Source organism: Arachis stenosperma, chromosome 7 (assembly GCF_014773155.1).
Source record: "Arachis stenosperma cultivar V10309 chromosome 7, arast.V10309.gnm1.PFL2, whole genome shotgun sequence".
Classification (NCBI taxonomy): Eukaryota; Viridiplantae; Streptophyta; class Magnoliopsida; order Fabales; family Fabaceae; genus Arachis; species Arachis stenosperma.
The window spans coordinates 29,345,423-29,370,869 of record NC_080383.1 but is presented as its reverse complement, the minus strand read 5'-3'; the positions used below and the strand labels follow the sequence as shown (position 1 = coordinate 29,370,869).

Sequence of the window (25,447 nt, the reverse complement as noted above, 5' to 3'; positions counted from 1 at the left end):
CACCTATCCATCTTGCATCTTCTGTCCACCCGACCTGTTCGGAAGCCGACTAACGAACATGATTTTTCTTTCTTATTGTATTTGTATGCATCCAAATAATTTTTCTGGGGAGCACGTAGCAGTGACGTGCCAAAACCAGTCGGTCTAATGATGCCACCATTTGTTTCTTCGTTCAGATGTCATATTGATATTTGCATTACCTGCTACTAATTTTTCTTGTCCGTGGTGCCAAGTGCCAACATTTTTCAGCTATTCAACGACGTGAAATTTACAAATATAAGGCACATACAAAACAGGTCATGTTTCCCAATACTCTGGTAGAGGCAAGAGAGATTTTTTTATTATTATTTCTATATGTTTTCTTTTTTTTTTTTTTGAAAAAAAAAAACTTGATTATATAAAAAAAATTGCCCATGCTGATCCTCATATATGAGCTCAATTGCTTCAAAATATATATTTTCTTAAATCTCACACTTGAAACAATCGAAAATTTTAAAAAGACAACATATACAGAAAATGAATCCAATATAAGAAATTGAAACATATGTTGTTGGCTTCCTTTTAGTAACTCCATAGTGAAAATCTTGCAAATAAGAGTAGCAAAGGAATAAAAAAAAGTAACAAATAAGAGTAAATACTCAATTCGGTTCTTGTCTATTTTTACGAAAGACAAAGCGATTTCTGTCCAAAAAAAAGAAACATTTTGACCTTCAACCTTTTTATTTTAGGACAATATGATCCCTTTGTTAAAAAAATTATTTAAATAATAATAATAATTGGTTTTGTGGGGGTTTTATTTGTATTTTATGGAGGTTTAAATCTTCACAAAATTATTTTCAATAATATAGCTAATTACTACTACTACTACCACTATCTTCTTCATTCTCATTATTATGGCTCATACTTCTATTATTTTTATTGATTTATCATCATCATTATCTCCTCTACCGTCATCATTACTAATACCAATATTATCAACATTAAGGCTCTTTTTTTTCATTTCTTATTCGATGTTATTTTTTTCTTTTAAAAAGTATTTGTATTACAATTACTATTTTTTTGTGGCATCATTTTCATTGATAGTTTTTCTTCACTTAACCACCATTGGTGAAGAAATTTTTCAAAAACAAACTTATTAATAGTATGTGAAGATTTAAAACCCCCACAATACAAATAAAACTCCTACAAAATCAATTTTTATTATTATTTAAATAATTTTTTTAACAAAGGGATCGTATTGTCCCAAAATAAAAAGGTTGAGAGTCGAAGTGTCCCTTTATTTTGAATAGGAATTGCTTTATCCTTCGTAAAAATGAACAAAGACCGAATTGAGTGTTTACTCTAACAAATGAAGCGAATGATATTTTAAAGGTTAATAGTTAGAAAAATAATTTGTTTTCTAAATTTATCTTAAAAATTATCAATTAAATTAATTATTTAAAAATTATAAATTAATTATTTTAATTTTTTAATTTTTTAATTAATATTTTCGTCAACAATTGATGAAATAGAAGTATAAAATATTAACTCACATTATATATGACACTTAACATATCCAATTAAACGTTGAATAAATATATTTATAAAAATTTATCAATGGATTAAATTAGGACTAAGGTTTATATAATTGAAAAATTAGACTAAATTAATAGATTTTAATAAATATATTTGTTTAGCATCCAATTAAAAATGATATATGTCATGTATATTATCAATTAATATATTTATCAATTGTTGATAAAAATTATTAAAAAGTAACAGAAAGATAAAAATAATTAATTTATAATTTTTAAAAAACTAATTTAATTGATAAAATAAATTTAGAAAATGATTTATTTTTCAAGAATTAATTTGACCATTAATCTCATATTTTTAAAAGTGTAAGTTATAAAAATATTTAATGAAAATTTAAAATCGTTATAAAAATATTATTATACTAAATTTATATTAAAAATAATTACTAAAATCAGTTATTAGTATATAATTATATTAAAATATAAAATATACATTAAAATTAAATTATATATATATTTATATATAAATATAAGTAAAAATTCACAGGCACATAAAATCGCTGCATGTAAATTTTTATAAAATTAATTTTTAATATATACATAGTATTTTGATAAAAGTAACTTCCAAATGAGTGAAAATTATAAATTTTTGACGAATTTGATTGATGTTAGAAGAAAACCTGAAAGAGTAAGTTTATTAAAAGAAAATTTGAAAGATTAATATAAAATTTAAAGAAAAGTATAGGTAAAGAATGAAAATATTAAACAATCTAAATAATAGATATATTAGATATTTATTTTATTAGTGTACGGATGGTTATTTTAATATTAAAATTTAGATATTTAATTTAGAGGTGTAGTATATTTTTATTGGGTAGTGCTAAGGAGCCAATGGCTTAAGTGTACAATGTGTACAATGGGCTAAATTTTTGGTCCATGAATAAAATGAACATCAGCATACTGATAATAAACATCTCAATAAAAAATTAAACTGATTTTGGGATTCACCAAGGATCGAACTCTTGACCTTTCGAATCTAAAATTTTAATACCATATCTGAAACCACTCATCCCAAAAGCGTAACCTAACAGGACAATATAACACTAATGGTCATATCTCTAATACTTCTTAAACCTCCATTGTCCACATTGTATGCTTAGGCCATTGGCTCCCTAGACTTTTTCATTTTTATTTAATTAGTAGTTATTCACATTGTTCAACAAAGTCATTGTACACTAGTATTTCCCAAAATTTAATTATTTAACCAAAATTTTTGTTTCACAAATAATAATGGATGCCTTGCGACGATGCTGTGTATCAATGTAAGCATCCTTTCTCGAGCGTCAAACAAAACAACCCGCCAACCGCGCTCTCTCTCATCTCACAAAACAGAAGTCAAAGTCTGAAACCCCCCACTTTTCTGGAATTTCTTCGCTCTTCTTTCTCATTCTTCTTTAATTCTCTCCTCTCCCTCCCTCCCTTCTAACAAAATCACAAACCATGTCCGTATTCCGCAACCTCTCCAGAATTTCCCAATATTCATATTCGTCAAAACCCCACACACTTAACACAACAGTAACTAACCGTTTCCATGCACCTCTCTCCACCTTCCTCTCTCACTTCGCCACTGCCACCGCTACTAACACCCACACCGACTACCTTGCCCCTCATGTGGGCCTGGGCCCCACCAAGGCCCACGAGAAGGCCCGTGTGGTGGTTCTGGGCACTGGTTGGGCCGGTAGCAGGCTGATGAAGGGCCTTGACCCTAACATCTATGACATTGTTTGCGTGTCCCCGAGGAATCACATGGTGTTCACGCCTCTATTGGCGTCAACGTGCGTTGGAACGCTTGAATTCAGATCTGTTGCTGAACCCATTGCTAGGATCCAGCCCGCCATTTCCAGAGAGCCCGGTTCTTACTTCTTCCTTGCCAATTGTACTTCCATTGATACTGATCACCATGTGGTATGTGCAATTCCATGTTAATTGTTCATGATTATATTGTATATATGAGATATGAGACTAGTAACTTTTAGGATTTTGAGCTGGTTAATCATTTATAAATACAAAGTTTGTATTCGTACTTGGAAGAATAAATAATTTCTATGCCTTTATTTTATTGAAAGTTTAAATATCACTATAATGGTAACTTTAACCAACTGGTTAAACGAGACGCCAATTTTTATCCGATAAAATTGCAAGTGAGGGAAACAAAACTGGTTCAGTTCAATATGTTCATGATTGTGTATTGGATTAAATTTTTTTCACTTACACGACCACTAAATTATAGGAAACTGAAAAATCATAGTGGATAACTATTATTATGATGGGTAATTGGGTAGTTATCTATGTGGATATTGCAACTTCGTTAGTCGATCATGCTTACAAAGTAATTCCTGTGTCAATATTAAGTTTCGAAACTTAATTTGTTATTCCCATTGATGTGGGTTCAAATTCCTCTAAAGACATTCAATCCTAGTTGGTAGGGAACTCTACATAGGGAGGTTCTCTAACGTTTATGGGTAGTTGGTGAGTCTTGATGGCTTTGAACTAGCTCAGTTCAGAGAGAGATAAATTTGATATGTGTAGACTGTGGAGCTCAGTAAATACCCCCTATCTCTGCTTGCTAGATCCTGATTTTCATTACAATAAAAGAAAAAGAAATTCTTGTGTTCATAAGTTCGATCTTGGGGGTGTGCATAGAAGTCAGTATGCCAGAGCCACCTTCTCAGTCAATTTAGCAAATTTAAGTTTGAGAGGATCTATTCTCAAGATTCATATGGATACATGGTGAGGAATACAAGAAAAGGAGGATGTTTGGAAGATCTCATTAGATCAATGATAAGTTCCCGAAGAATTTGAATTGTAATAGTTACTTTCTTAGTTGAATTTCCAATACTATTTTCTCACCGTTACTTCCCCTTCTCCTCAAACAAAAGGGTATGATGTTAGGTTAGTTGAAACACTGGTTCTAACAGTAAGGCCTACATTGATAGAATCTAATTTGTGGTTCTGAAGGTGCATTGCGAGACTGTAACTGAAGGAGAGGAAACATTAGACCCTTGGAAGTTTACAATTTCATATGACAAGCTAGTAATTGCATTAGGAGCACAACCCACTACTTTTGGAATTCATGGAGTCTATGAGCATGCAATTTTTCTTCGTGAAGTTTACCATGCACAGGAAATCCGTCGCAAGTTGCTCCTGAACTTAATGTTGTCAGATGTTCCAGGTTTACCATAATCTTACAATACTAGCCTTAAGACGAAGTCATTTGACATTTGACAAAAACAAAAAAAAAGGTTTGTATACATCACAAGTAATTGCACTTGATTTGGATGCAGGGATTGGAAAAGAGGAAAAACAAAGGCTTTTGCATTGTGTGGTTGTGGGAGGTGGTCCGACTGGAGTTGAATTCAGTGGTGAACTCAGTGATTTCATCATGAGAGATGTCCGACAGAGATATACCCACGTGAAGGATTATATCCATGTTACTTTAATTGAGGTATGCTTATAGCATTAGATATGTGATATCACTGTTCTATGTATTTGGAGGTAATTGTTGATGTTAACCAAGTTATTTATGCTTTTAAAGGCAAATGAGATATTGTCTTCCTTTGATGACCGACTTAGGCGCTATGCTACCAAGCAGCTGACAAAGGTGAGCTCCTCTTTATTGTTTGAAAATGTTCTTGTTTATATTCAAAACTCTGATATTCCATTTCTTTCTAAGAGGGGGAAAAAAAACAAAAACAAAAAATCTGTGGTAGACTACCAAATGGCCTTTATAATTTGCTTCTAGCAGAGCATTTGGAATTTTTCACATAACAGATGGACCCATTAGATAAGTATGAATCAATATGCTGAAAATTGATTGGCATTTGACAGGCTAGATATCAAATTTTTCAGTATTAGTTTTATTGTCTCCTAATATAAAAGTTTCTCTCAGTCAGGGGTTCGTCTTGTTCGTGGCATTGTAAAAGATGTTCAAGAGAAGAAGATTATCCTTAATGATGGTACTGAGGTTCCATATGGGTTGCTTGTATGGTCTACTGGTGTTGGTCCATCACCTATTGTTCGCTCTTTGGATCTCCCTAAATCCCCTGGTGGAAGGTTTGTTCTTGTTAGTGGTTACGCCGCATTGTTGCATTATATATATTTAGTACCTTGACCCGTCATATCAGAAAGTAGGACAAGTTTGTCAAAGAAAAATTACTTTTCAAAATTATACAAGAACTAAGCCTTATCTTACTAGATGTAGTCGACTAAAAGATCAAATGACACTTAAGTGCCCTATCAGTGTTCAAACCATCTATGTCTAAATCTCTTCTACATTTTCCTTTAAAGTCTCTCTCTTAGCTATAACCTTTGATTATAGTATTATCCAAAGAGAATGTGTTATGAGCTTTGATTTTGGATGGGAAGGAAGGGGATTGAAGTCTCTTTGTTCTCAAAACCTTCCCTATCATCTCTTCCTCTCCAAAACTAACTTGGAAACATACCCTAAAGGAAATTCTGAAAATCTTTTCTCTTCCCAGGATTGGCATTGATGAGTGGCTCCGCGTTCCTTCAGTGCAAGATGTGTTTGCAATAGGTGACTGCAGTGGATTTGTAGAAAGTACTGGAAGACCTGTACTTCCAGCTTTAGCCCAAGTAAGTGATATTTGGCTCAATAGTGTCTTGCACATTTCATATCTTCCATTTATTTCTGTTGTGCTATTCCTTTATTTGTTCTCTTCCTAAAATTCCTTGGCAATTTGATGCATTCTCACCTAATTTCCTTAGGTAGCAGAAAGGCAAGGTAAATATTTAGCAGCCTTATTAAACAAAATAGGTAGATCCAATGGAAGCCGCGCAAATAGCATCAAAGACATGGATTTCGGGGATCCATTTGTTTACAAGCACCTTGGAAGCATGGCTACCATTGGCAGTTACAAGGCTCTTGTGGACCTTAGACAGAGCAAGGTGTTTTTTTTTTTCCTTTTTCTTATTTATTTATTTACTTTAATCACTGTTGTTCCTTTTTCTTGTGCTCTAGAAACTTAAATGTAGTGCTTTTCAATTGTGTATTTTCTACAGGAAGCAAAAGGGTTATCTCTTGCAGGGTTTCTCAGTTGGTTTGTTTGGCGTTCTGCATATCTGACACGCGTTGTCAGTTGGAGGAACAGATTCTATGTAGCTATCAACTGGGCTACAACATTTGTGTTTGGTCGTGATATAAGCAGAATATAGAGATTTTTAAGGTAAGGTACTTCCAGCATGATTGGTAGTTGAGCCTCACCCTCTTCAGATACACTTGTAATGTTAGCAGGACCTTATTATGGTAATTTTCTCTATTGACTGCTTTGCAGGTTATTTTTAAAGCAATAAGGTGAATTTGAGTTTGGTGGAGATATCTCAAAAACCATGGAAAGTTTTGGAGGATGTACTAGGAAAGCGGGAAAGCCATTCAGTCTTGTGGATAGGAAGGAACTGTACTAATTCATAGAAATGTGGCTATTTAAGAGTCTAAGCAAATAGTGCACACGTCATGATTCAATTCTATAAATAATTCAACGTTTCATGTTTATAAACGGTACCAAATATATGATCAGTTGATCACAGTAATACTATCTGTCAATAGATAATTAGATTATTTCCGGTGAAAATGTTTCACTAGTTATTCTTGTGTCCCTCCCACTACAGTTGCACTTGGATAAGTGTTTAGCATCTCAAATGTTATGACATTTAATGAATTTGATAAAACCTGAATTAATCTACTTATTTTTTTCAACATAGATTAATGTTTGCTTGAATTACCTAATAACTATTCACAGTAGCTGAAAATATTACAAGCTCTCAGAATGTCTCAATTTTAGAATGGATGTGCAAGTTGCACCAATAAGAAGCTTAAATTCCTGGACTCTTCTCAGCATTACTTGGTCATTTCAGTATAGAGTTCACATTCTAGTTTTTAAACAACTAAAGACATTGTAACATAATATTCCTATGGTATCTATACACCAACCTCTACTTTACAAAGCAGAGGCAGGTCCAGTTCCATCATTTGTGCTCTGTATTCTAATTTTTAACAAAATGTAGATGAGCTATGGCCACAATTCTGGCACACCATTTGCAAGTCTAGAATTAGCCATCTTTTTGGTAATCAGATTTTTCAACTCTATTTCTCCGGGAAACCTTCCTTCTTTCAGTTTGGAGAACACCTTCAAAAGAAACAAAGATTTAGAACAGGTTATGAAGAATTAAAAAGCATTGAAGGTGATACATGTTACCATCCAAAAGGATACATAGGGAGGCAAAGTTTGACCAAGAAGAACTTTTCTAATTGATGAGAATACATCCTTGTTTTCATAATTAATTTACCACTGTCCCATTTGTTAGGGGTTATACAAGTAAACCCTATAAGAATTAGAGGAAGCAACTTGAATAACCCAATCATTGATATCAAGAAATACCAATGAAACAAAACTTAGAAGAATAGTTCATCACCCTAAGATATACCCCAGTACCCAACATCAATAATCACAAATTACAAAGTTGAAAATGATGGAACACAAGAATCCTAATAAAGAAAATATTATGTTGCAAAACGAAATGCCTGATAAGTTGAAAGTTCAACACAAGGTGGGAAACCTCTCCCCCAATTACTAGAGAGAGAAAATGCGAACAATCATAAAATAGATACTGCAAACTACGAAGGTTGCTATAAGCATTTCGCTGAATCACAATTATTGTGGCATAACTGACAGAAATGTTTTTTTTTTATAAGAGTTATTGATGGAAGATACTCCCCGATGGCCCCAACTCTAAATCTGCTAACTCTCCAGAAAATCATAACCTAGTTTTACATTGTCATACATAAAGTTATACAATCCAAATGCATTCAACAGAAGACACGGAGTTTCCATGAATAAAGAATGATAAGTTGCAAATTTTAGTACAAAAATATTGATAGGGCTAGCAGGATATAAGTTAGTAGCTATAAGTTTCCCAATGGGGACTCTCCTAACAGTGAAAATCATAATAAATAATATAATAAATATTAGAACTAGTCATAGTATTAGCCAATCGAATATGACTGACGTGTGCTAAAACAGTTAAAAGTCATGAGGAGAGTTGCATTTGCCACAGTGAATGATCAGAACTTCCTATAGTGAAGAAATACATAATAGAAGTTACGGGGAAAATAGATCATAAAAAGAAGTAAGGCACCAACCAGTTCACCATTGAAGTAAACTTCAAATGCCCCGGAGCTGTGTAAAAATGACTGCAGGGCGTTCCCAAGAAGCCAGGTACTTGCAACAGTTCCAAACTTATTTGCACGCAAGTTATAATACCAAGGAGGGGGTGCAACAAAACCCAACATTGGAAAAATCTGTTCTCCTGCTACTACGATCCCTATGACACCAATTTGAACAACTGGGACTACCTTGCTTAGCAGACGCTTTGGGAGAGGTGGGGGATAATTTGCAAGAATAAACTCAGTACCAGGAAAAGCAATCTCCAACATATTCTTCATAGCTACTGCTTTTCCCCTGCACAAAAACACAATGTCCCATTCATGCAATTACCCTATTCTAAGCACAACCATGTCTACAAACAAAAGTAATGAACTAAATACTAAGGGTGAAAACTTAAAGGCATAAAAAGGAATGATATCTAGTAACTCCTGTTGGTGAGCTATTTTTATGCACACCTCCTCAATAGTATGTCACCACAAATAATCAAAAAGGAATTGGACTTCAATTTAAGAGATTCAAAATCAAGCAAGTGTGAAATGTGTAATAGATGGCCAGAAAAGATTGAAGATTTGGAGCTTGAAGTGTAATGAAGTTCAGTTAGCTTGGTTTTAGGCTTTTAAGTTTTGAGGGATATCAACATTACTATCCTATTGTGAAATATTTACGATGGAATTCTCTAAATATGGTAGAAAATAAAGACTCAAGAGAGTCTAAGGTCCGGTCATTTTCCTTAAAATTTTGTAGTGTTTTACAACGAGTGCTCTAAGGAGCCAAAAGTGGAAAATCTTGTATAGAAAATTAAAATCTCTAAGTTTCCAATACATTAATTCTCTTCAAATTTTCTCCACTTTTGGCACCTTTGCCACTCTCTAGCAAAATACAAAATTTTACTAGAATTACAGAATATACCAACTAAAGTTTTGTTCCTTCTACCTGCTCTAATATGTTGATAAATTCAAGAACCTACAAACTAGAAATTCATCTCGAACCTATGATGCACAGACACTGACACGGACACGGGACACGACACGACACGGGGACAATGATACATATAAAATATAAAGTATTTTTTAGATAAACCGTAATAATATTTTAATATTTTATTGATATTAAAATATAAATTAATTTTTTTAATTATTTTTAATATCTTATTTTAATTATATCAAGTATTTAAAATATTTTTTGTTTTATTAAATAATAATATATACCATATCTAAAATTATTTTAAGAATACATATTAAGAATAAGACCGGACAAGCTGACACGTCATGAATATTTTTTATTGAGACACGGTTTGGACACAGCAGACACGTGTGTCGGATGAGTGTCGATGAGTGTCTTATCCGAAATGTGTCCCATACGTAGACACAGCAACTCAGTAAAGTGTCCGTGCTTCATTGTCTCGAACAAATAAGAAAAATTTTCCAATGACAACCTAATTCTCCAGAGATCACTATTTAGATGAACGGGCTCTCAGCAATGTTTTATATCGATAACATCTTCATACTGATACATAAACCCAAAATGAAAGAAAGAAAATAAATAAAAAATAAAAACACAAAGGGAAGATGCTTGAGATAATTAGTCAGAAAGCATTCCTAATTGCTAGCTAACTAAATTAGACAGATAGGAACTAATAAATAATAATAGCGATGGAAGCAACAGTAAGAAAATGAAAATTAGAAAACAAAAAAAATGAAAATGTAGAAAAATTGAGACAAGAACAATAAGGGAGAGTTTATAGACCTATAGGAGCAAGAGGAGCAGTAATTGATGGTGACGGTGTTGCCAAGTCCAACACCTCCAACAATAGTAGTCTCCGGTTTCTGAAATCATTGTATATTAGAAGCAATGAAGAGAATTGAGTTGAATTGACAGAATTGAAATAATAGATACCTCGGATGAGGACTCTACGGTTGCAGGGTCAATCGCTGGTCGGTGGTGGTGGTGGTGGTGGTGAGAGGGTTTCGAAGAGAGTGGCGGCGACGGCGGAGAAGAAATGAATAGGGATAAGAGGTCGGAACAGAAGAGGAAGAGTGGCAATCCCAGAAGCAGAAGCTGAGCGCGATCCATCGTTGAAAACTCGAAACGAAAGAGAGCAACGCCCTTCGCTCTTCGCTCTCTCAGTCTCGCACTCTGTTATTAGCTGAGATGGATTTAACCAAGTTTATTCTTTTATTGACTATTTAAATACTTAAATGTGAAGAGTAATTTTTTCGTTAATGCACAATTTTTGGATTTGGATTCTCTAGAAAAAGTTAATTTTAGAAGATAAAGAATAATTTATTATTATTTATTTATAGGTGAAATTAAAAAAATATATAAAAAAATATATTTAATAATGAGAGATTTTATTTTATTCTCTAAAATAAAAATTTAAAATTTAGAGAATTTAAATTTAAAATTTTTTATTTTATTGATACTTATGTTAAGCTTTTTTTTTTATTTTTTTTTTACGGTAAATTTATTGGGCTTTGTATGACACTTTTTTAATTTTAATATGATGCTATATAGTGTATACTTTAGTTATTGGGGTTTGGCGTGTTTTACCTTAGTGTGGGAGCTGCGTAGATGAAATCGGATGGTCCGATTTATGGGAGAGTAATCGGACGGTTCAATTATTGGCTTGGAGAGTAAATAAATCGGACCGTTCAATTTGCGTAACAATGCCACGCGTCGCACATGCAAATACCAGCCAATGATCTCCTTTTCAATGCAGTAAAACTCCAGCCATCCATTTTAAATACTCCACTTCTTTTCATCTCTCACCCTTCAACCTTCAATCCCTTTTAAACCCCACATTCTTTTTTTTCTTTTCTTCCATTGAAGTTTCAGCCGAAATTAAGAAGTGTAAGGAGAGAAGACAAAAATAAATAATGTCAAGGTGACGAAGGGTAAAAAATATTAATTGTCTAGAGTTAATTATCTTGATCATCTTAATTATGTAAATTTTTTTACTAAATTATTTATTTTAATGTAAATAGTAATAATTAAGTTAAGTTAATTGTTATTATAAATATGTTCTTTGAATATTTAATTAGTGTATGTTGTAAGTTAGTTAAAGTGTTGAAAAAAATATTATTGTCTAGAGTTAATTATCATCATCTTAATTATGTAAATTTTTTTACTAAATTATTTATTTTAATGTAAATAGTAATAATTAAGTTAAGTTAATTGTTATTATAAATATGTTCTTTGAATATTTAATTAGTGTATGTTGTAAGTTAGTTAAAGTGTTGAAGTTGTTTAAGTATGATTAGTGAAGTAAGTAACATAGATTATTTGCCTAACTGAGGTATATTATTATTATTATTATTATTATTATTATTATTATTATTATTATTATTTCTGGTGATCATTAGTTTAGGTTTAGTTTATTAATTTAACCTAGTTTAGATAGTTAATTATGTTAGGAACAATGAGTTTAGTTAATAGAATACATTATGTATGATTGTTAAAATAGTCATGCTATAACATCATAAATTCATATAACAAGTTCATATAACAGGTTCAAATAGTCATGCTACAATATCATAAATTCATATAACAAGTTCATGTGGTTGGACCTGCACTTGTACCACCACGTTGACAATATTTGCTACGGCTGTGGCCCTCGACCCCACATTGTTTACAGCGCTTTAGTGCACGCAACATCCGAATGTCCATCTCATTCAAGAAGCGGATCATCTTTGGCCGACCTTTGGCAACACGTCTGAGAAACGAATTGCCTACGAATCGAAGTCCAGTATAAACAGGCTACGTTGTCGAATTTTCTAGTGGCCTAAACCTAATTCTGTAAACTCTTCGAATTTGGTCCATCTTGTATACGTCATGAACGTACACCTGCCAATCAAGCTGCTGATTTGCACAACAAGCAAATATATGTCGACACGGAATGCGATCCACTTGGAATTCACCACAGTTACATACTCTTCGATGTAGGTCGACTGTATACTCCACTCCACTAGGCATCTCACGTACCTCAAATACCTCATTCTGTCTATGAAAGCAACTAACCTGGATGTTTTCCAATGCCCGCTAATTCGCATGCAATTTAGAAGTCACAAGCTCAGAGAATACATGTCCAGCATTAATACGAGCCTCAGCATCTGCTCTTTTTCGTGTGAACAACTCATTAAACCTGTAAAACGTTGCCTTAACAAGTGCAGTGACTGGGAGATTGCGCACTCCTTTCAAAACTGAATTGATGCACTCCACTAGATTGGTTGTCATATGACCCATTGGTAACCACCATCAAATGCCAAAGTATACTGTTCACGTGGGTTAAGGTCTAGCCAGTTACTGTACGCCTCACCGTGCTCGCGCAATCGCTGATAACGTATCTCGTACTTGCGAACCGTCCTCGAATATCCTATGATACACAAAAAGCCTTATCATAAAATCAGGCATTATAACATAATCTGAGACAATAACAATTTGTTGTATTCAAATTTACCTATTTTGACGATAAGTTTCTGTAAGTACGGAGCCTTGAACTTTCTCAGGAAGTTTGACTCTATATGCCTAATACAAAACATGTGGAAAGTCCTAGGAGGAGACCAAGCTCCATTACTCCAAGCAATAACTGAGTTGATGGACTCATGTCGATCAGAGATAAGGCCCACACCGTCACGCGTCACCACATGTTGTCGCAAGTTACTGAGAAAAAATTGTCACGCCTCAGATGTCTCTTCCTCCACTATCACAAATGCAATGGGCACAATATTGTTGTTGCCGTCCTGAGAAACTGCAACCAACAAACAACCTTTATATTTTCCATACAAATGAGTTCCATCTACCTGCACTATTGGCTTGCAATGTCTGAATGCTCTGATACAAGGGTAATAACTCCAGAAGACTCGATGTAAGACACAAATGTCAGGAACCAAGTCATCACCCTGGTATACAGGTATTGTTTCAAAGCAAACGACCGCCGATGGCTCTTTGTGACACATGGCCTTAAACCATATGGGCAAAGTTTCATACGAAGATTGACTCTACTACATTCTGCTTTGCTAACCAGGTTTTGTGATAATTTACGGTGTAGTTAAACTTCGACTGTACTTCTGCAATGACTGATTTGATCTTTATAGATGGGTCAACTTCTACCAAGGGCTTAATTGCTTCTGCAATTGTGTTGGAACCCAATTTCGAATGATCTTGAGAAATGGTTACTCGAGTACACGTGTGACTACCATTGTGCCTCCTTATCTCCCAGCAGTACTTTTTGCACATTTTACTCACCCTGATCAGCTAGTCACAACCAGCACCGTACTGTGTACATTTAGCAAAGAATGTTGTTGGTTTCGATTCGTACACCCGATAATCTACGTCTTGACGGATTGTATAATCTTTCATCGCCTTAATCACTGCCTCCCTAGAACTGAATTTCATCCCCACGATGAATTCACCATCCGCTACAAAAGGAAGCTCTGCTACATTCACACCGCAAAATATGTATTTTGATTAATAATTATAAATTACACATATAAATATAAATAAGTAATAAAATACATAAGTAATAAAATAAATATAAATATAAATAACTAATAATATAAATATAAACATAAATTCTATCAATATTTATAAAGAATACATAAATAATTGATAAAAAAAATAAAAAAACAACCAAATAATTAAATGCTAATTACTAAATAAGAAAACTTTGCACAATCAATTGCCATTTCTACTGATCACATGTTGGTCATGCTAGCTAATCAATCTGTCATATTAATCTATCATACATTGTATCAAAACTACATACCTGCATTCATATACTGAAAAAATTCTGGTGTATGCATGACCTCCAAATCCAGTGAGCGCATGAAAGTAGGCTCCACAAACGGATGCTGGTTTACTAGTGCATTTGCCACCTCCGCCACATCTGCCTGCATAGTGCCGTCGGTCTGATCTTCGTCTCCACCCGGATCAAGGCATTCATAATTACTTTCGAACTCCTCACTATCACTATTATAATTTTTCAGTTCAATATTCCGGTCTGCTTCTGACTGTTTGAACTCAATATACAGCTCGATGAACGATATCTGTCAGCGAGTTTTCATGTACACTGAAAACATATCTTGCATGCTCGCTTCATCAATTACATATTTAGTTTGAAATTGAATGAACCCACCAAATACAGATATAGGGTTCCTGTACAAAATGCATGATATTCTCCTAGATATTTGAGAATCTATTTTCTCACAAATTACATATTTTAATTCTTTAAACGACAACGTGAATGGAATAACAACATCCAACAGATTTTCACACACAAATTTTACACCTTCAGCTGTTTGTAACAAAATATGACCATGATAATAAACTTTTAACAACACTCTATCATCCATTATGATATACTCACATCAAACGCTCTCAAACTTGGAAACGTTGCTGTTCAAACAATGAAGATGAAGAAGTTGCTGTCGAAACAATGAAGAAGAAGAAAGAATTAAAGGGGTTTCAGAAGAGAGATTTCAGAGACGAAGAAGAAATGGAGACTTCAGCTAATGTTTAGGTATATATAAAACCAAAACTCGGACGGTCTGACCGCATCTCAACAGTTAAATTTTATTAGGAAATAAAATCGGACCGTCCGATTTTGACCACATTCGAATTCAAGTATTTTAGCATGCATCAAATCGAACCATCCGATTTTAGTCAAATACTAATTAATATTTCAGCTTCAGGTAATCGGACAGTCCGATTACTATGTTCAAAATTTTCCATCACGCACAAATTAGACCGTCTGATTTGTGCACTCTTTTCTCCCGCAAAGAAATCGGACGGTCCGATTTCTTTTCCCTATTCAAAAAAACTAACGCCATCACATTACTTTATTAACCTCTCAAACCTTCGTAACGTTGAGTTACACACATTTCATTATCATATTAAAATTAATGAGCCCATCTAAGGTATTTGGAACTCAAAGGATATGATGATATAAAACGTATCCCTGATCCTATTTGCAGGTTGAGAAAATTACAAGTCTTGAAACTAATTCGTTTTGATGGTGTTAGATGTTTACCAAAATACTTAACTCAGCCTACAAAATCTGAGACATCTGGTGATTGAACGTTGTGATTCAATGTCTGAAATGTTCCCCAACATCGGAAGATTAAGATTCCTAAGGACATTGCCTTTATTCATTGTAAAAAATGAGACACGGCACAGGTTGACAGAATTACATGACCTAAATCTGGGAGAAAGGCTCACCATCAAAGACCTAGCAAATGTTGGCAGTTTATCTGAAGCTAAAGAGGCCAATCTCAAGGGTAAAAGAGACCTTCGGGTGTTATTCTTGTATTGGGATGATCCTGATCCTGTGAATGCTGAGCAAGTACTTGAAGGGTTTCAACCTCACTCAAATCTCAAATTGTTGCGCATAGTTGGATATGACGGATTACGATTGCCGAGTTGGCTCGGAGATAGTGCAGCTCTTAGCAATTTAGTTTCTCTTACGCTCATCGAAGGCATAAAATGTTAGCAGGTTGGAGCACTTGAACTCCCATCTCTGAAAAAGATATCCATAATAAACATGCATAATGTACAAGACGTGGACGATGAATGCGAAATGAATACTGTGTTCCCATCTCTTGAAGAACTCTTGTTAGTAAATTTACTGAATTTATCACGATTGCTGAAAATAGGAAGAATAGACATTTTTCCTCGTCTTTTTAAAATGGTTATCCAAGACTGCCCCAAGCTTGATGCCTTGACTGAATGTGTACTGCGCCTCACTTCACTCAAGTATCTAAGGATTACCAGCTGCCCAACATTGTCTAGGTGATGCAAAGAGGAGTACTGGCAGAAACTGGACCATATTGCCTCCAAATATATATAATAGGGTAGGCTGGCTCTTGTATTGTATTGTATTGTTATTAATATGTCTGCAGGATACAACACTTATGTGGTTATTGCACCTGCGCTGTTAGGGATGGCAATTCCATCCGAACCTGCCGATATCTACTGTAAACCCCGATTAATTAGTAGATAATTAGTCAATAAATTAATTTTTAATAAGAAAGATTAGAAATGCGAATATTATATCAAATTAGGATAGAGCTCATCGAAACGAGAATTTTGACACTGATTTCGAAAAAAAAAGGTCCAAAATTGAACCGAACGGGCTGGACCGGTTGAACTGGGCCCTAACCGGGCCCATGGGCCCAACCAGCCCAGCACGTTTAAGTGAATTACGGTTTCTTCCTCCCCATTTCAGCAAATGATATGCTGAAGCCATAGCAGGGGAGAGAAGAGAAAACCTTCCCTAACCTTACGTTATTTTCCAACGCACGTAACTCCTCCGTCCGAGCTCCGATCGCCGCACCGTTTGTGGCCACGCGTTCACCGCGTTGAGCTCTACGTTTCTAGTGGAACAATTTCATTGGTAACTTGCTTAATCACTCTCAGCTTTCTCTTCTCCCAATTTTCAAATTTTAAGTGGGAATGTTGAATTTCTTTGATTTCTGATGTTTTAGGATCCAATTAGCTTGAGGAAAACGTTCACTCTTGCTTATGTGAAGCTTGGGTAAGGTGAGGATATGATAATTCTATTTTATGTTCATTGAATTTGAGCTTTGAGTATTAAATTGGGTATATATGTGTTATGAATGTGTATTAGGTTGTGAATAAATAATTGGAGCTTGAAATTGTGAATACTGGAACTTGGAGGAAGCGGATTAGTTGAGGTTTTGAGGGCTGTGTTCTTTTAGAAAAATTGTCTTGGAATAATACCTGGGAATCGGCTAAGGTATGGTTTAGGTTTCTTGCATTTAATATATAAAGTTCTGTGAAAACTTAGGCTAGATGACCATAGGATAAGTTGGATTGCATGTGTATATTTAATATTTAGTATCCTGTTGATGAATATGGTTGGTTTGGTGCTTGAGGATTAATCGGTGATTTAGTGAATTATTGATTTTGAGGTATAATTATTGTGGAGATTGTTGTGATAATGAGGTATTTTGTGTTATGGGCCTAGGATTTGTGAACTATGATTCTTAGTTGAATTTTGGTTGTTGGATTTGAATTTTGTATGAGTATAATTGTTGATCTGAGGTAGATTTATTATGGTGATTGTTATGATGATAAGGAAGGGTATGTTGGATTGAACAGAAAGCAGGTTTGGACCCGAAAAGGGTGGCAAAGTCCGAGTTTTAGAAGAGATGCTGCCGAAATTTTATAAAAATTAGAGATTTTGTTTATATGATTATTTAAAAAGATTTAGATTCAAAAGTTATATGGTTTGATTTAGAGTTACTAAGAAAATGAGCATGTTTTAAGTTTGATTCATTTAGAAAAGAATGAACTATGTTTTGAATAGGAACTATTGATGGACGGAATGGGAGATGTGACAATGAAGGATAAGGATTGAACATAATTGACGTATAATGATGAATGAGATACGATTGAGAATGATGTGGATGTTGATAAATTATAATTGAATTATTTATATGGCTTATGAATTTGAATAATCTGAGATACGAGATTCCCTGGATCAAGTGTCGTGGCTTGCCACCACATGTACCAGGTTGAATACTCGATACTCTGTTGACCCTACGACGTAAGTGTGACCGGGCATTATATAAATTCCCAGGTATGTTACCCCCATTGAGCAATATTGATTATTTGAGATAAAGCTATGCATAGACTCTTGGGGATCCACGTCGGGGGACAGTCTAAGTGCAACTCAGACTTGTCGGGTTGGCTGGATAACCGATAAATGAGCTTCATCAGCCATAGGACAGGCATGCATCATATGCATATTACTTGAATTACTTGCTTGTGCTTTAATTGGGTGTGTCTACATGTACTTGCCATGTTAAATGTGTATTTGTTACCTGCAGTATTTGTAACCTTCTTGTGCTTGCCTTTATCTGTCTATTTGTCTGTGAAAATGCATGATGGAGTTAGAGGTATGGAGGAATGACAGTATGAGATTTAGAATTAAGATTAAGTTATGTTAGGTATAGATGCTCATAGAAAACCACCTTTTATGGCTTCTGTTTAATACAGCTCTATAATCTGAGTGTCGGCGTTCTAGGATTGCCTTTGGCATTCCCAGGACCTTATATATTATGTGTGTGGCACCTTTACCATACTGAGAACCTCCGGTTCTCATTCCATACTATGTTGTTGTTTTTCAGATGCAGGTCGAGAGGCATCTCGTTAGGCGTCTGGACTCTTGAAGCGGAGTGGTTACTGGGTTATTTTGTTATGCTATGCTGTATATATATGTACTTAGCTTTCTCTCCACATAAATTATTCTTTTTGATCCTCCTAGAGGTGTATGGAGAGGCAGAATTTTGTTTATGTACATTTGGGTTTTGGATATGTATATATATGTATATATGTGTGTATATTCTCCGACCAGTCTTGACTTTGCAGGCTGAGTCAGGAGCTCATTATTTTGTATCTTTGACTCTCTATTCCTGTTTTGGGTTACTTTACACTTGACAGCTGTAGCTTTCTTAGCACACAAGTTAACTCATTTCTCGAGCGTTGCGCTTTTATATTCGCGATTTTTATTTCCTCTATTCTTCAAGGCTCCTAGCATATTATAATTCTTCTGCTATTATGTGTACTCATTTTATTTTAGAGGTCGTAATACCACACCACCTCTGTTTTACGACTTAAGCGTAAAGCTTAGTGTGATAGGGTGTTACATTATGGTATCAGAGCAGTTCGTTCCTATAGAGCCTGAAAGACGGACTGATTGTACTTCTGTGCATTCTCTGTATATGTGTTTATGTGCTATTAGGATATCTTACTGATATATATGGCATAAACGTCTGTGAGCATGCATTTGGAACTTAAAGCATTAGACCTGCGATATTGAGACTGATCAACTTAATATCACTTGTTTGGTGTGTATAGGGACCAGATGTCGACTCGCGAACGCGGTCGCGGGCAAGGTAGAGGTAGGACAGGCACCGTTACTCCTGCCCCTATAGGGACTGATCCAGTAGACTTTATGGCTGCCCTGGGAAATATGGCTGCAGCTATACAGGCGACAGCTGAGGCACTGGGTAATCAGATAAATTAGGGTTATCATGGAAATCATAATGACGAGGATGGTCCTATGACACTTGATACATTTCTGAAAGTTCATCCTCCGACCTTCAGGGGAACCTCAAATCCCACTGATGCAGATAACTGGATTTAGGCTATGGAAAGGGTGTTACAGGCACAACAGGTTCCTGAAGAGCAATGGGTTGAATTTGGAACTTATCAATTGCAAGGTGAAGCTCAGTATTGGTGGCAGGGAACCCGACGTATCCTACAGCCTGATGGTATTGTGATTCCTTGGGAAGTTTTCCGGACAGAATTCTATAAGAAATACTTTCCTAATTCAGCCAGAAATGCCAAGGAACTTGAATTAATGCAGTTAAAATAAGGACAGATGACTATTGCTGAGTATACTAGTAAGTTTGAGGAGTTGTGTCACTTTTCTCGTATCTGTCAAGGTGCGCCTGAAGATTTTGCTGAATGGAAATGTATTAAATATGAAGGAGGTCTTCGGAGTGATATTCTGAGCTTCGTTGCTCCAATGGAGATCAGGGTGTTTTCTAAATTGGTGAATAAGAGTAGGGTGGCTGAGGATTGTGTGAGGAAGGCGACAGCAGAGAAAGAGAGTTTGAGGGTACCTTTTCAGAGGCCTTCAGGGAGGAGCTTTGCTCCAAAAGGTAGGAATTTCAAGCATGGAGGCTTTGTTCCGCAACAGACTCAGGGGTCAAGGTAATTACAGAAGGCCGAATACTAATGCTAGTCAAGGAAAAAGGTTTGGGAAGCAGCCACAGCAGGATCTGAATGGTCAGAAGTGCGGAAAGTATCATCCTAGAGTTCCGTGTAGATTAGGACTTCGAGTATGCTATTTCTGTGGACAGCCCGAACACATGGCCACTAATTGCCCAGAGAAGAAGAAGTATGAGACTGGTAGGGTGCAGTAGCCGGGAAGAGTATACACCACTTCTACCATAGGTGCTGAGGGATCTGAGACACTGATTAGAGGTAATTGTGAAATGGCTAGTAAAATCTTAAATGCTTTATTTGATTCAGGAGCAAGTCATTCATTTATTGCATTTGAAAAGGCCAATGAGTTAGGATTGAGAATGGTGGTTTTAGGTTATGATTTGAAAGTATATAATGCTACTCATGAAGCTATGGTGACTAGGATAGGATGTCCACAAGTTCCTTTTTGAGTACAGCAATGTGAATTTGTGCATGATTTGATTTGTTTGCCTATGACTGGTCTTGATCTCATTTTAGGATTGGATTGGTTATCCAAGAATCATGTTTTGCTTGATTGTTCTGAGAAGTCAGTACAGTTTATGCCGGAAGGGTCAGAAGCACCGGTTGTGGTGAATAGTTACTATTTGAATTCTATGATAGTAAACTGTTCTGGAACTAAATGTCAGGGTATTATGTTATTAACTATGGGAGTATCAGGTGATGATCAAAGTTTAGAGCAGATTCCGGTTGTATGTGAATTTTTAGATGTGTTTCCGGATGATATTAATGAATTTCCACCTAACCGGGAAGTTGAATTCGCAATTGAGTTGGTGCCTGGAGCCGGCCCGATTTTGATTACTCCTTATAAGATGTCACCTTTAGAAATGGCTGAACTGAAAGCTCAGCTGGAAGATCTATTAGGTAAGCATTTCATCCGACCAAGTATTTCTCCGTGGGGAGCACCAGTGTTACTAGTAAAGAATAAAGATGGGAGTATGCGGTTGTGTGTCGACTATCGGCAGTTGAATAAGATCACTGTGAAGAACAAATATCCGTTGCCTAGAATCGATGATCTAATAGATCAGTTACAGGGTGCTGGTGTATTTTCTAAGATTGATCTGCGATTCGGATATCATCAGATAAGGGTTAGAGATGAGGATATTCCGAAAATTGCTTTCAGGACACGTTATGGTCATTATGAGTATACGGTGATGTCTTTTGGATTAACTAATGCTCTGGCCATATTTATGGATTATATGAACAGGATTTTTCGACCGTATCTGGACAAGTTTGTTATTGTCTTTATTGATGACATTCTTGTTTATTCTAAGTCTGAAGGGGAACATGCTGAACACTTGCGAACTGTGCTGCAAATTCTGAGAGACAGGAAGTTATATGCTAAGTTATCTAAATGTGAGTTCTGGAAGAGTGAAGTGAAGTTTCTCGGTCACGTGGTGAGTAAGCAGGGGATAGCTGTGGATCCTGCTAAGGTAGAAGCAGTGATGAATTGGGAGCGACCAACTTCAGTGACAGAGATCGGGAGTTTCCTAGGTTTGGCGGGGTATTATCGGAGATTCATTAAGGGATTTTCACAGCTCGCCTTACCTTTAACTAAATTGACTAGGAAGGATACGCTTTTTGTCTGGACTCCGGAATGTGAAGAGAGCTTCCAAGCATTAAAGCACAAGTTGACTACTGCACCTGTATTGGTATTGCCCGAATCAAGTGAACCGTTTGAAGTGTACTGTGATACATCACTGAAGGGTTTAGGGTGCGTTCTGATGCAGCACCAGAATGTTGTGGCATACGCCTCACGACAGTTAAGGTCGCATGAGATGAACTATCCGACACATGATTTAGAACTTGCTGCTGTTGTGTTTGCTTTAAAGATCTGGAGGCACTACCTCTATGGCGTTAAGCTTCATGTTTTCTCAGACCATAAGAGTTTGAAGTATCTTTTTGAGCAGAAAGAGTTAAATATGCGTCAGAGGAGGTGGATGGAGCTTTTGAAAGATTATGATTTTGAATTGAATTATCATCCGGGAAAAGCGAACGTTGTGGCAGACGCTTTGAGTCGGAAGTCTTTATATGCAGCTTGGATGATGCTACGGGAGGAAGAATTACTAAGGGCATTTCAAGGTTTGAATTTGGGAATTAGAGAAGAATATGGAATCCTGTGTTTGAGTCAGTTGTAGATTTCAAGTGATTTTAAATTAGAACTTCTGAAGGCTCATCGAGATAGTGAAGCGTTACGTAAGTTATTACCAGCAGTTGAATAGGGAAAACCGTGGAGAATGTCAGAAGGTCAGGATGGTTTATGGAGGTTTAAGAACCGGATTATTGTGCCTAATGTTGGAGACCTGCGACAAAGTATCTTGAAGGAAGCTCATAAGAGTGGGTTCTCAATTCATCCAGGGAGTACTAAAATGTATCAGGATCTAAAAGCGATGTTCTGGTGGCCAGGTATGAAAAATGATGTGGCATTGTATGTGTCTAAATGTTTAACGTGTTAGAAGGTTAAAATTGAGCATCAGAGACCATCAGGAACCCTTCAGCCTTTAGAGATTCCACAATGGAAATGGGAGAGTACCGGGTTGGATTTTGTGATAGGTTTGCCTAGAACCCGGTCTGGTTGTGACGCTATTTGGGTGGTTGTGGACCGATTGACGAAATTAGCTCATTTTCTTCCTATCCGAATAAGTTGCACAATGGAAGAATTAGCTCGAATGTATATTAAAGAGATTGTTAGGTTGCATGGCGTGCCTTCTACCATTATTTCTGACAGGGATCCTCGCTTTACATCAAGATTCTGGGGAGCTTTTCAGCGTGCATTTGGGACTCAATTAAGTTTTAGTACTGCGTATCACCCTCAGCCAGATGGTCAGTCAGAGAGAACTATTCAGACCTTGGAGGATATGCTAAGGGCTTGTGTTTTGGACCAGCCAGCTAGCTGGGATCGGTATATGCCATTAATAGAATTTGCTTATAATAATCATTATCATGCGAGCATTGGAATGGCTCCATATGAGGCTCTGTATGGCAGAAAATGTCAATCTCCGTTGTGTTGGTATGAAACTGAAGAAAGGAGTTTATTAGGGCCTGAGGTGATAGCTGAAACAACTGAGCAGATAAAGAAGATTCGTAGTCGAATGCTTATAGCTCAGAGCCGCCAGAAAAGTTATGCTGATCAGAGGCGAAAGCCTTTGGAATTTGAGGAAGGGGAGCATGTCTTTCTGAAAGTTATACCAACCACTGGAGTGGGAAGAGCTATTAAGACTAAGAAGCTGAATCCCCGTTATATTGGACCATTTGAGATCCTAAAGAGAATTGGGCCAGTGGCTTATAGAATCGCCTTACCGCCATATCTTTCAAATTTGCACGACGTGTTCCATGTATCACAGCTTAGGAAGTACACTCCTGACGCAAGTCATGTTCTGGAACCAGAACCAATCCAAGTAAAAGAAGATCTAACACTTCCAGTAATTCCAGTGAGAATTGATGATACTAATATTAAACGATTACGAGGAAGGGAAGTATCATTGGTAAAAGTAGCTTGGAGTCGAGCTGGTATCGAGGAACATACTTGGGAACTCGAATCAGATATGCAAAAGGACTACCCACATCTCTTTTCAGGTAACTGAATTTGAATTTTGAGGGCAAAATTCTTTGTTAGGTAGGTAGAATGTAAACCCCGATTAATTAGTAGATAATTAGTCAATAAATTAATTTTTAATAAGAAAGATTAGAAATGCGAATATTATATCAAATTAGGATAGAGCTCATCGAAACGAGAATTTTGACACTGATTTCAAAAAAAAAAGGTCCAAAATTGAACCGAACGGGCCGGATCGGTTGAACCGGGCCCATGGGCCCAACCAGCCCAGCACGTTTAACTGAATTACGGTTTCTTCCTCCCCATTTCAGCAAATGATATGCTAAAGCCATAGCAGGGGAGAGAAGAGAAAACCTTCCCTAACCTTACATTACTTTCCAACACACGTAACTCCTCCGTCCGAGCTCCGATCGCCGCACCGTTTGCGGCCACGCGTTCACCGCGTCGAGCTCTACGTTTCTACCGGAACAATTTCACTGGTAACTTGCTTAATCACTCTCAGCTTTCTCTTCCCCCAATTTTCGAATTTTAAGTGGGAATGTTGAATTTCTTTTATTTCTGATGTTTTAGGATCCAATTAGCTTGAGGAAAACGTTCACTCTTGCTTATGTGAAGCTTGGGTAAGGTGAGGATACGATAATTCTATTTTATTTTCATTGAATTTGAGCTCTGAGTATTAAATTGGGTATATATGTGTTATGAATGTGTATTAGGTTGTGAATAAATAATTGGAGCTTGAAATTGTGAATACTGGAATTTGGAGGAAGCGGATTAGTTGAGGTTTTGAGGGCTGTGTTCTTTTAGAAAAATGTCTTGGAATAATACTTGGGAATCGGCTAAGGTATGGTTTAGGTTTCTTGCATTTAATATATAAAGTTCTATGAAAACTTAGGCTAGATGACCATAGGATAAGTTGGATTGCATGTGTATATTTAATATTTGGTATCCTGTTGATGAATATGGTTGGTTTGGTGCTTAAGGATTAATCGGTGATTTAGTGAATTGTTGATTTTGAGGTATAATTATTGTGGAGATTGTTGTGATAATGAGGTATTTTGTGTTATAAGCCTAGGATTTGTGAACTACGATTCTTAGTTGAATTTTGGTTGTTGGATTTGAATTTTGTATGAGTATAATTGTTGATCTGAGGTAGATTTATTGTGGTGATTGTTATGATGATAAGGAAGGGTATGTTGGATTGAACAGAAAGCAGGTTTGGACCCGAAAAGGGGGCAAAGTCCGAGTTTTAGAGGAGATGCTGCCGAAATTTTATAAAAATTAGAGATTTTGTTTATATGATTATTTAAAAAGATTTAGATTCAAAAGTTATATGGTTTGATTTAGAG

At 35.9% G+C, this 25,447-nt stretch overlaps 2 protein-coding genes across 2 annotated transcripts; one reads left to right on the top strand and one right to left on the bottom strand.

Annotated features, from left to right (window-relative positions):
- Positions 1–2,833: 2,833 nt before the first annotated feature.
- On the top strand, positions 2,834–7,172 carry LOC130940899 (internal alternative NAD(P)H-ubiquinone oxidoreductase A2, mitochondrial-like). Its single transcript, XM_057869182.1, has 9 exons — positions 2,834–3,479; positions 4,533–4,746; positions 4,859–5,019; positions 5,110–5,175; positions 5,464–5,627; positions 6,053–6,167; positions 6,300–6,479; positions 6,594–6,757; positions 6,866–7,172. The coding sequence occupies exons 1-8, from the start codon at positions 3,015–3,017 to the stop codon at positions 6,744–6,746; spliced, it is 1,518 nt and encodes a 505-aa protein (XP_057725165.1). The 5' UTR covers positions 2,834–3,014; the 3' UTR covers positions 6,747–6,757; positions 6,866–7,172.
- Positions 7,173–7,338: 166 nt separating this feature from the next.
- Positions 7,339–10,907, bottom strand: LOC130940900 (selT-like protein). The gene is made up of 4 exons (XM_057869183.1): positions 10,652–10,907; positions 10,502–10,581; positions 8,731–9,049; positions 7,339–7,717 (listed from the first exon to the last, which is right to left on the bottom strand). The coding sequence occupies exons 1-4, from the start codon at positions 10,826–10,828 to the stop codon at positions 7,601–7,603; spliced, it is 693 nt and encodes a 230-aa protein (XP_057725166.1). The 5' UTR covers positions 10,829–10,907; the 3' UTR covers positions 7,339–7,600.
- Positions 10,908–25,447: the final 14,540 nt, after the last annotated feature.

Excerpts from the sequence above, each read along its gene's own strand:
- LOC130940899 (XM_057869182.1), top strand. The coding sequence starts at position 3,015 with ATGTCCGTATTCCGCAACCTCTCCAGAATTTCCCAATATTCATATTCG. Across the intron at positions 3,480-4,532 it reads TTGATACTGATCACCATGTG|GTGCATTGCGAGACTGTAAC; the intron begins GTATGTGCAATT and ends GTGGTTCTGAAG. Across the intron at positions 6,480-6,593 it reads TGGACCTTAGACAGAGCAAG|GAAGCAAAAGGGTTATCTCT; the intron begins GTGTTTTTTTTT and ends TATTTTCTACAG.
- LOC130940900 (XM_057869183.1), bottom strand. The coding sequence starts at position 10,828 with ATGGATCGCGCTCAGCTTCTGCTTCTGGGATTGCCACTCTTCCTCTTC. Across the intron at positions 10,582-10,651 it reads CCGTAGAGTCCTCATCCGAG|AAACCGGAGACTACTATTGT; the intron begins GTATCTATTATT and ends CAATGATTTCAG. Across the intron at positions 9,050-10,501 it reads TGCTCCTCTTGCTCCTATAG|GGGAAAAGCAGTAGCTATGA; the intron begins GTCTATAAACTC and ends GTTTTTGTGCAG.